This window comes from Phoxinus phoxinus, assembly GCF_949152265.1.
Source record: "Phoxinus phoxinus genome assembly, chromosome: 6".
Lineage (NCBI taxonomy): Eukaryota > Metazoa > Chordata > Actinopteri > Cypriniformes > Leuciscidae > Phoxinus > Phoxinus phoxinus.
In genome coordinates this window covers 2,301,024-2,313,523 of record NC_136881.1, presented here as the reverse complement: position 1 = coordinate 2,313,523, position 12,500 = coordinate 2,301,024, and the positions used below count along the sequence as shown (strand labels likewise).

The 12,500-nt window shown below is 41.3% G+C and overlaps 1 protein-coding gene across 1 annotated transcript in view; it reads left to right on the top strand.

Annotated features, from left to right (window-relative positions):
• runx1 (RUNX family transcription factor 1) overlaps positions 1 to 12,500 on the top strand; it is a 142,547-nt gene that overhangs the window by 123,044 nt on the left and 7,003 nt on the right. The window contains 1 exon segment of the mRNA XM_079615420.1: positions 7,866 to 8,027. Within this exon segment, the coding sequence (XP_079471546.1) occupies positions 7,866 to 8,027 (162 nt within the window).

Here is a 12,500-nt window from a genome sequence, read left to right as displayed (position 1 = left end):
GGAAGCGTACGACCAGGTGATGCCTCCCCAGAGGACCATCACTCAGAGGAGCGTGGAAAGCCGCAATGGCAGCCACATAAACCTTGAGTGTGGACGGGGTAAGCCCGGCAGAAAAGCGGTCTTGGAGAAACTCCAGTACTGAAGCCACTGGGCAGTTAACTGGGTCCAAATCACGCTCTCTGCACCAAATGGAAAATACATTCCACTTAAGGCCGTATAACTTCCTCGTGGAGGGAGCTCTGGAAGTTAATATGGTTTCGACCACTCCAGCTGACAGGCCGGCTTCTAGGTACTGTGCCCCCTCAGGGGCCAGACCCACAGTTTCCACAGCTCGGGTCGAGGGTGGAGAACTAAGCCCTCTGCCTGGGACAGCAAGTCCCTCCTCAGAGGGATCTGCCATGGCGGGCCTGCCAGGAGTGAAATGATGTCCGAGAACCATACTCGGGCCGGCCAAAACGGGGCTACTAAGAGTAGACTGACTCCGTCTCGACGGACCCTTTCCAGAACTGCTGGGAGCAGAGCGATCGGGGGAAAAGCATACAGACGTAGCCTCGGCCACGTCTGTACTATGGCATCCAACCCCAGTGGGGCTGGGTGCGTGAGGGAGAACCACAGTGGACAGTGTGTCGTCTCTCGAGACGCAAACAAGTCCACTTCCACCGGGCCGAACCTCTCGCATATCAACTCCACCGTCTCGGGGTGGAGTCTCCATTCCCCGGGCCTCAGCCCCTGCCTCGACAGTACGTCTGCTCCCTGATTCTGGTCCCCCGGGACATACATCGCCCTGAGAGACGATAGTCTCCGCTGGGACCACAGGAGGATCTGATGCGCCAGTCTGCACAGAGGGCGCGACCTCAGACCCCCCTGGTGGTTCAAATAAGACACAACCGACGTGTTGTCGGTTCTCACAAGGACATGGCGACCATGGAGGTCTGGCAGGAAGCTCCTCAGAGCCCGGAACACCGCCAACATTTCTAGGCAATTTATGTGCCAAGAGGAATGATGGTCCTGCCAGAGGCCTCTCGTAAAACGGCCGTCCATGACCGCGCCCCAGCCCGTGAGGGAGGCGTCTGTCGAAATAGATACTCGGCGACATAACGCTCCCAATTTGGGACCCTGGGACAGGAACCAAGGCTTCTTCCAAATTGACAGGGAACGAAGGCATCTGTGCGTAACCCTTATCAAGCGGAATGGGTTTCCCCTCGGGGAAAACCCCTTGGTTCTCAACCACCACTGTAAGGCTCTCATGTGTAGCAGGCCAGAAGGTATCACGCTGGACGCTGCTGCCATGAGACCCAACACTCTCTGAAAGTGTTTGACAGTGACGGCCTGGCCTAGCTTTATCCTGGACACTGTGGTCAGGATGGACTCGATCCGAGCAGGAGACAACTGAGCCTGCATCGTGACCGAGTCCCACACCACTCCCAGGAACGTTGTTCTCTGGGCTGGTGTCAACACGCTCTTTTTCGTGTTGAGTCTTAACCCCAGGCTCTGGATGCGGGCGAGGACGACATCTCGATGCCGAATCGCCAGCTCTCGCGACTGGGCCAATATCAACCAGTCGTCGATGTAATTTAGCACCCTGATGCCCTCGAGCCTCAGGGGTGCTAGAGCTGCATCCATACACTTGGTAAAAGTGCGAGGGGAGAGTGCTAGGCCGAACGGAAGAACCCGATATTGGTAAGCTTCGCCCCCGAAAGCAAACCTCAGGAACTTCCTGTGAGATGGAAGGATGGAGATGTGGAAGTAGGCGTCCTTTAGATCTATCGTGACAAACCAATCCTCGGATTGAATTTGACTCACGATGATGGGAATAGTGAGCATCTTGAACCTGAATCTCCTCAGAGACCGATTCAGATGCCTCAGATCTAAAATTGGACGCAACCCTCCATCCTTCTTTGGAACTATGAAGTACCGGCTGTAGAACCCGGACTCCCTGTCTGGTGGGGGAACACACTCTATGGCCCCTTTTTCCAGCAGCGAGTGAACTTCCTGTTCCAACACTAGACCCTGCTCTGGGTGCACTGAAGTCCAGACCACCCCGTTGAATTTTGGTGGGCGGACCCGGAACTGCAGTCTGTACCCAGTTCTTACAGTGCGCAGGACCCAAGGAGAAATGTTCGCGAGGTTTTGCCATGCCTCTGCAAAATTCACCAAGGGAACCAGCCCCTCGGGGCTGGTGTCCAGTGTTTTGTGCAGGTCTTTGACGGCCCCCTGAAGCGGAGAACCGGCAGGGGAGAACCGACAATGACCCACAGTGTGCGAACCTGAACACTGACTGACTGCAAGCCCTCGGGGCAGACAGACCAGTGTGTGCTCGCTGGGAGCTAGCGTGTCCCGAAGCGTCAGAGACGGCGGGATACTGACGCCAGCTTCCCGAGGGCCCAGCGAGAGAGGGGACCACAATCGCTCTCTCTCGGGGGGGGCGGCCCTTTGAGGTCTCGTAAGAGCTAGGACCTCTTTCCCTTAGCCTTCCTGGACTGAAGGACGGTCCTCAGATCCGCCCTCTCAGGTGGCTGCGGGTACGAGCGACGTCTAGAGTCCCAAGCTTTTTTAGGGGGAGCTCTAGAGGCGACACTCGCTTTCTGTGCCTGGCGATGAGAGGAACTGGTAGACGGCTGTGGCTGTTCTCTAGCAGCCGCCCTCCTGGACCTTGAACGGCGAGGGAGATATTGTTTAAAAGCTTCGCCCTGCTTTTTAACATCCTGAAACCTGTCAACCACGGCGTTAACGGCTTCTCCAAACAGACCCGAGGTTGAAACAGGCGCATCAAGGAGGAAGGTCCTGTCCTTCTCCTTAATGCCAGACAGGTTGAGCCACAGATGTCTCTCCGTGGTTACCAGAGCTGACATGGAGCGACCGATGGCACGGGCCGTCTCCTTGGTAACCCGGAGGGACAAATCTGTGGCCCTGCGAAGCTCCGCAATATCCTCAACCGAGGGACCTTCGCCTTGGTCCATGTCCCTCAACAGGTCGGCTTGGTACGCCTGCAAAATAGCCATCGTGTGCAGGCTCGCACCAGCCCGACCTGCCGCCATATACGCTCTGCCCACCAAAGCTGATGTGGTGCGGCAAGGCTTAGAAGGCAGCGCCGGTGTCTTCAGGGATGACGCAAGGTCGGGTGAAAGGTAGCTAGCTAGTGCTTCCTCAACCCGAGGCATCATCCCGTATCCCTTATCCCTAGCCCCCACGACATTACTGTAGTTTAAAATCGGGGGGTTAGACAGGCGCGCAGAAAATGGCCTGTTCCAAGATTTACACAACTCATTGTGTAAATCCGGGAAGAAAGGGAGAGACCGGCGTGAAGGTTGCGTGCGGGGCTGCAGGAAGCGCTCATCGAGCTTGCTTTTAGGACGCGCTTCCTGCCTTTCCTGTGGCCAAGAAATATCAAGCTTGGCCACAGCCCGTGTTAAAACCTCCACTAACTCACCATAGCTGGGTGCAGGCTGAACAGTACTGTGTCTTTCACTTAGATCCCCCTCCTCAACATTAATCACATCTAATTCCTCGGAATCAGAGAGGTGTAAAACTGCATCATCCCGAGCGGGAGAAGCCGCGAGGCGGGCTCCCGAGCGGGGAATAGGGGAACCTGAACTCTCAGACGAAGAGTGGGAAAGTGCCTCGGCAGTCCCACTGTCGTCTAAAAGATCTCTCTGCGATCCCCACGATGCGAGGCGCCGCATTGCCTCGGCAGATGCGGGACCCGTACCGCGGGGAGAACGCATTTGGCCATCCTCGGAAAACAAAGCCAACCGAGAACGCAGCACTCTCACTGACATCAACTCACAGTGAGCGCAAGCAGCCCCCTCGAGAGCTGCTTGAGCGTGCTGCCTTCCCAGACAAGACACACACAATTCGTGTGTATCCCCAGCCGTGAGAAAGCGTGGGCATGGGAACACACATTTAGAAAACTGTTCACTTGCCATGATGAGACGAAATATAGGATATATACTTTCTTTTCAAATGATTCGCTAGTTCAACACACACACAGAGCGCTTGCTGAATAGTAAAAAGCTGACATTCCTGTGTGCCGGCGTGCTTTTGTGTACATCCGCTTATGCCGTCACACTCTACGTCATCACGCAACGCCAATAGGATTGGATTCGGTTTCATTCATAAATTCAGACGCGCTACGCTGAAGGGCGTTCCCCTAGTGTCGTAACCGACGCAGTTCGAGTTCCCTCGAAAGGGAACACAACATTACACACTAACTACAGTTAGAAAACACAACATTACACACTAACTACAGTTAGAAAACACAACATTACACACTAACTACAGTTAGACAACACAACATTACACACTAACTACAGTTAGACAACACAACATTACACACTAACTACAGTTAGACAACACAACATTACACACTAACTACAGTTAGAAAACACAACATTACACACTAACTACAGTTAGAAAACACAACATTACACACTAACTACAGTTAGAAAACACAACATTACACACTAACTACAGTTAGACAACACAACATTACACACTAACTACAGTTAGAAAACACAACATTACACACTAACTACAGTTAGAAAACACAACATTACACACTAACTACAGTTAGAAAACACAACATTACACACTAACTACAGTTAGAAAACACAACATTACACACTAACTACAGTTAGAAAACACAACATTACACACTAACTACAGTTAGAAAACACAACATTACACACTAACTACAGTTAGAAAACACAACATTACACACTAACTACAGTTAGACAACACAACATTACACACTAACTACAGTTAGAAAACACAACATTACACACTAACTACAGTTAGAAAACACAACATTACACACTAACTACAGTTAGAAAACACAACATTACACACTAACTACAGTTAGAAAACACAACATTACACACTAACTACAGTTAGAAAACACAACATTACACACTAACTACAGTTAGAAAACACAACATTACACACTAACTACAGTTAGAAAACACAACATTACACACTAACTACAGTTAGAAAACACAACATTACACACTAACTACAGTTAGAAAACACAACATTACACACTAACTACAGTTAGAAAACACAACATTACACACTAACTAAAGTTAGAAAACACAACATTACACACTAACTACAGTTAGAAAAGTGGAATCATAATCAAACACCCCTTTAAACTTGTTGCGGCCATACTCGCATTCAGAGATGTATGCTAGTATTTGCACTAGCGACGTGTGTTCTTATCCTCATGTCATCACTGGTTTCGGCAGCTTCAGCTGGACGTGTTTGATGTGGTTTGTCTGTCGGCGTGAGCGTGTGTGTGTGTGTGTGTGTGTGTGTGTGTGTGTGTGTGTGTTGCTTGCAGGATGAGGTTTCATTTAGTCTTTGCTGTGATTTCACTCAGTTAAACGAGCAACTGGTGAGACTGAAGTCTGATAGTTACAGTATGTGCTTCACAGTTCATATTTATGTCCCGTACACACCAGTACAACATGGTATCAGAGGTAAATACTTATTACTGGTATTAATAATAATGAAAAAAAAATTATTTAGTAATTATATTTTTACTAATAACTTTTTTTATGTACCGGTATTAAGATGTTATGTTTTTCATTATTATTACAATGAATAATAATTATTGTATTAATTATTATAATTACTAAATTATTATTAGTATTATTAATAATAATGAAAAAAACATAATAACATCTTAATACATCATATATATTATCAGTCAAAATAATTATAATTACTTAAGTATAAATGTTTTTTCATTATTGTTATTAATATTATTATTATGATTAATTATTATTATTTTATTAATTATTATTCATATTATTAATAATATAGAAAAATATTTATATTATAATTAATTTTACTTATATTTATTGTGTATTCATATATTATTATGTTTATTATTATTATATGTATTAACTAATTACTAAAGTATTACTAGTATTATTAATAATAATGAAAAAGATAATAATAATAATAATAATAAATATTATTAAATTATTATAGTCACTAAATTATAAATAATAATATAAATAACAACAATTACATAGTAAATATTATTGTATTAATTCATTATTATAATTACTAAAGTATTATTATTGTTTTTCCATTATTGTTATTAATATTACTAATAATAATACTTTACTAATTATAATAATGAATTAATACAATAATATTTACTATGTAATTGTTGTTATTTATATTATTATTTATAATTTAGTGACTATAATAATTTAATAATATTTATTATTATTATTATTATTCAAATGTTACATTATTATGGTGGTTTAATGTAGTTTGTGTCGCTCACGCTAGTGTAAAGTGTGTTTAATAGCGCGTCTGTGTGTATATGAGTGTGTATCACGCTCGTGCTGGCGGCTCTATTCCCCGTTGGTCCGTTATTCCGGTCGGGAATCCTTGGGACGGCGCCGCTCCGCATATACTCCGGGTCAGTCTGGCGGGATGCGCTGGCCGGGGCTTCAGAGCTCTCGGGTTTCAGCGGGACTTCCTCGCTCGCGTGCGGATGAGGCGTTCACACAGCTGTCCTTCTGGTGCTTTCCGTGTGCCTTTCTCTCTCGTCACCTGTGATCATTAATCCCAGTCTCTGTGTGTGAGGTCAGAGCCACACACACACACACACACACACACACACACACACACACACACACGCCAGACAGAACAGCCCCTCCTACTGGAGCAGTGACATGCTGGTCTCCTCAGATGTACAGACGTGTGTGTGTGTGTGTGTGTGTGTGTGTGTGTGTGTGTGTGTGTGTGTGTGTGTGTGTGTGTGTGTGTGTGTGGGTGCGTGTGTGCGCTGCGTGTGTGTGTGTGTGTGTGGTCTGCAGTGCTGTACTAATTAAGTATATTAAGTCTTAAAAGTCAGTTGCTTTTTTTTATGGATTACGTTATTACACGTTATTCACAGTACATTTTTTATAATTTATAATATAATTTATAATTTATAATATAATGAAAAATCATATCGCTTATATAGCCTACATTAAGAAAAGCACATTTTGTGGAATTCCATACATGTCTATATTTATTTTAAGTTAATATTTTTTTCACAATGACATGCAGGTTCACATAATCAGTGTGTTGTTAATGTTCAGCTTTTACTGTTTCTGTTTTTGCTGGTCATTTTTTATGATTTCACAAACACCAATCTGGTGTAACATAATGTTTAATGCCCTTCTGTATATGTTGATAATAAAACTTTTTTTTTTTCCTTTTTTAATTTTTTATATAAATATGGTGCACAACAATTCTTTAAATCTGTGTGTCAAATAAGTTGGGTCCAAAGTAGGGCTGTAAACGATTAATCGAATCCAAAATAAACGTTTGTGTTTACATAATAAATGTGTGTGTACTGTGTGTATATATATATATATAAATACACACACATTCATGTATATATTTAAGAAAAATGTGTTATTTATATATAAAATATTTTTTTATATATACAGTATATACATGCAAATATTTCTTAAATATATACAAGCATGTGTGTGTATTTAAATATATAAAAAAATTATACACAGTACACACACTTTTATTATGTAAACACAAACTTTTATTTTGGATGCGATTAATCGCGATTAATCGTTTAACAGCCCTAGTCCAAAGTAATCAAAAAGTAGTCCGAATACATTACCTAATATTTGTAACTCAATAATTACGTTACTAACTGCAATTTGTAAGCATTAATCTAGACTCTAGATCATAGTGTACATGTCTAATAGTTGTTGTGTTTGTGTGCTTAAGTGGCTTTGATTCTGTTAATGGACAGTCAGTAACTAAATCGTTCTCTCTCATCTCCGTTGTGTGCGTGTGTGTGTGTGTGTGTGTGTGTGTGTGTGTGTGTGTGTGTCCAGGCCACCGACAGAAGCCGGATGAAGCGGTAAAGCCCGGCGCGTTAGCTTTCTCTGAGCAGTTGAGACGCAGTGCCATGCGCTGCAGTCCACACCATGGCCCCGCCCCCCGCCCCGCCCTGACCACGCCCCCTTTCAGCAGCCCCGCCCACAGCCAGATCCCCGGTGAGTTACACCTGTACCTGTACCTGTTGGGGTAACTCATCACGAGTAGCTTTAAGCTTTACTGTATTGTCCCAGAGGGCTCAAAACTACAGCCACTGCATCACAGAAAACAAATAGTAAAATTACACCATAACACAATACAAAAACACCATAACACATACATTAGAAAGAGAGAACAACAAATAATAATAATTACTTAGTGTTATTTAATAGCTTAATGTCCGAAGGAATAAACGAGTTCTTAAACCGGTTTAATCTGCAACGTGGCATTCTTAATATTTCTACTTGAGTTATGTAATCAGATTACTTTTTCAAGTAACTAGTAAAGAAATGCAATACTTTCTTTATTACTTTTAAAATTTACAACAATATATCTGAGTTACTTTTCAAATAAGTAACAAACGCAAGTTACTTTGTTTTCCCATTTATTGACTGACAGCTCTCCTGTCCTCGTGTGTGTGTGTGTGTGTGTGTGTGTGTGTGTGTGTGTGTGTGTGTGTGTGTGTGTGCGTGTGTGTGTGCGTGAGAGAGAGAGTGTGTGTACGCTGTGTGCGCGCGCTGCGTGTGTGTGTGTGTGTGTGATTGTGTGTGTGTACATGCTGGTTATTGTAGTTCTAGACAAGTAAAAGTGCATTTACTCATCTCACTTTCACAAAAAAAGATTCAATATTCCTCAAAATTAATAAAATCAATGAAATGCAGAATCAGAATACCGGTACTATGCAAAAATCCAATAACTAAATATGTTAAATACATAAAAAAATTTATTCATTTAATCTCACTTCATTGACCAATGTACTTGCTTCTGACCTTCGATGGTTCAGATAAACCATAAACAAAAATGACTATAGATTTTTTATTTTTATTGTTTATTGTTATCCAGAACAGCTGAAAGTTTGTTTGAGCGGCGCCCTCTACTGTACACGCATGAATCTGCATTTCCTTCAGCCTGAGGATTATTATTTCACTTTTGGTGTGAAAGGGTCTTTACAATTGCCCAAAAATAAAAATAAATAGTTATAAAACATAAATAAAAACAGCCCAGGTGAAAAAGAGTAACATAACGCATTACAAAAAAAAAAAGTAACTAAGTAACACAATAAGTTACTTTTTAAGGGAGTTACGCAATATTGAAATGCATTATTTTTGCATTATACTGTTCGTTAGATCTAGTCAATTCCATTCTGTTCTGTCCTATTATATTCCATATTCTATTTTCCATTAGAGTCGTTAGTGATGTCACAGTCACACTCTATTCCAGGGATTCCCAAACTTGTTCAGGTTTCTGGTTAGACGGCACAAATCAATAAAAAAAAGAAGCTGAACCCATTTGATCTACAATATTTACAAAAGTCCCCCTGAGAACATATTTGCATGTTCACAGTTTTATGATGTCAGTTAATGGTCACATGACCAGTTTAACAAATAATGATGTATTCTGTATATCAGGTAAAACTGGAAATTGTTTAATATGGTGCAAAAGTTCATTTATTTCAGTAATTCAACTTAAAAGATGAAACTAATATATTATATAGACTCATTACATGCAAAGTGAGATATTTCAAGCCTTTATTTGTTATAATTTGGATGATTATGGCTTACAGATTATGAAAAATTAGAATATTGTGAAAAGTTTTCATAATCTGTAAGCCATAATCATCAAAATTATAACAAATAAAGGCTTGAAATATTTCACTTTGCATGTAATGAGCCTATATAATATATTAGTTTATATATATATATATATATATATTCACATATTGAAAGGAAAAGTGTGTGTGTGTGTGTGTGTGTGTGTGTGTGTGCGCGCGTGTGTGTGTGTGTGTGTGTGTGTGTGTGTGTGTGTGTGTGTGTGTGTGTGTGTGTGTGTGTGTGTGTGTGTGTGTGTGTGCGGCACGTTGTTATTGGTTCTGCTTGTTCCTGGCAGGTGACGGGGGGAAGTTGGGACACATCACACATCATCGGACGTTCAGACATAACAAATACAGTGAACAAGGCCTCCTTTGATTGGAGCTTAGACAAGCATGCCAGAGCGTGCCACACACACCCACACACACACACACACACACACACACACACACACACACAGTGGAAGCAACGTTTAAGCCCCAATAACAGTCAGCAAAAGCCTTGTGGGGGCCACAAATGTTGCTTTGCTCTTTCATCGTTTCTTTTGTCTCGTCCACAGAGAAGCCAGATGTAAATATTAACCTTTACTGTACAGAGGAATGTTCAAATTACACGTTAGCTTCGGTTAAAGCAGCGCGGGGACATTTCACACACACTGAACATGACTGCACTACTCCTGCAGATCTATGCTATTGGAGTGCGGTGAAGCATATATTCGTTTATTAAATATTTCCGGTAAGTTGATTACGCGATGTGTTTTTGCATTGAAACGGCCAGATGAAGAGCAACAGATTTCCACAGAAAATGGGGAAAGATTTTTGATTGTTTATGAAAGAAGTCTCTTGTTCTCATCAAGACTGCATTGAGTTGATCAAAAGTACAGTAAAAAAGAGTGAAATATTATTACAAATATTATATATTATGAAATATTATTACAATTTAACACAGCTGTTTTCTATGTGAATATATCAGGCGAAACTGAAGAAAAGAAAAAAACAAGATAAGAATGTTTTGATCATGTGACCCCAAAGACAAAGAAAATTCAGCTTTCATCTCAGGATATAAATGACATTTTATTATATAGTTACATAGAAAACCACTATTTTAATTTGGAAAAATATTTAAATTTGAATTAAATTAATGTAGCCTTGGTGAGCAGAAGAGACTTCTTTAGAAAAAAGAAAATTATAATTTAAGTGATCGAAAATTCTATGCTACTGTATATATATATACACACATACACACACACATACACGTGAAACTCAAAAAAAATTTGAATATGGTGCAAAAGTTCATTTATTTCAGTAATTCAACTTAAAAGGTGAAACTAATATATTATATAGACTCATTACATGCAAAGTGAGATATTTCAAGCCTTTATTTGTTGTAATTTTGATGATTATGGCTTACAGATTAAATTAGAATATTGTGAAAAGGTTTTCATAATCCTTTCCTGTGATCAAAGCTGAATGTTCAGCATCATTACTCCAGTCTTCAGTGTCACATGATCCTTCAGAAAACATTATAATATGCTGATTTGATGCTCAAGAAAGATTTATGATTATTATCAATGTTGAAAACAGTCATTCTGATACAGTTAAAAAAACAGCATTTAATTGAAAATACACTTTTTTTGTCATTATAAATCTTTTTACTTTCACTTTTGATCAATTTAATGCATCCGTTCTGAACAGAAGTATTAATTTGAAGTCATCTTCTGAGAAATGATCTGACGACAGCTCTAAGTTTGGCACTTCTGCTTTTCATGCGCTGTTTAAAACATTTCCCAATCTGAGATCCTCTTAGTTTCTCTTCCCCTTCATGGGTGCAGATGGAGAAAGGTGTGTGTGTGTGTGTGTGTGTGTGTGTGTGTGTGTGTGTGTGTGTGTGTGTGTGTGTGTGTGTGTGTGTGTGTGTGTGTGTGAGAACGTCAGAAAGATGAGCACCTTGCGTATATAACGAGGAGGAAGTAGAACGCAGAAAAGAGGAAGTGAGACGAGTTTGACAGGAAACAGGCTTGTGTGAAAATCCCTCAACCAAATTCTGTTTGATTTTATTCAAGTCGATTAAAATAAGCAGGCAAAACCAAAATGATTTTCTAAATCACCAAAATTATTTAAGCCTCTGGTGGTCTTCGGTTATTTTTGACTGAAAATTGTTACTTTTTTTACTTCATCGGAATAGTATGAAACTTGGTAAAGGTTTTGGCAACTTGCTATATGAACACACAACGAAATAATTAGAAAAAGTTAAATTATCCTGAAAAAAAAAATAGTCACATTGTGCTGCTCGCGGTCAAACATGAGCGCATTGGAAATTAATGGGAGACGAATTTCCTCTAGTGGAAGCGTTTGGTACTGCGGCTAAACTAAATCTCACTGAAAGCTCATTTTTTGAGATATCAGGCTCAAATTTGGACCACAACTTGTTTAGTTTTATGGGTTTGATTTCTCAGTTTTAGAGTAAAACGTGTTTTTTTACGTGAAACGTAAAATTCTGTAACTTTTTTAAAGGGATACTTCAGCGATTAGCATTAAGCTTTGTATCAGTAGAAACCCGGTAGTATTTTCGAATGTAGTTTCGTATTTCCCCCTGAGACGAGAGATTTTTGTATTGCGTGTCTGGAGAAAAAACTCAGATGACGCAAAAATCGTCATTTAGCGTCATAACTTTATTAGCCAGAGACTACAGCCAGTAGTAGGAGCGAGTGCCGCATGTTTTCAACCCGCCCATAGGGGGCGTCTTTTCAGTTTTGAGTCGACTAGTAGCCTAGTTGTGTCATTTCTTCCGATACTGGCCTCTGTAACCGGTAGGCGTGGCTTGGGAGTGGCCTCGTAGGGCAAG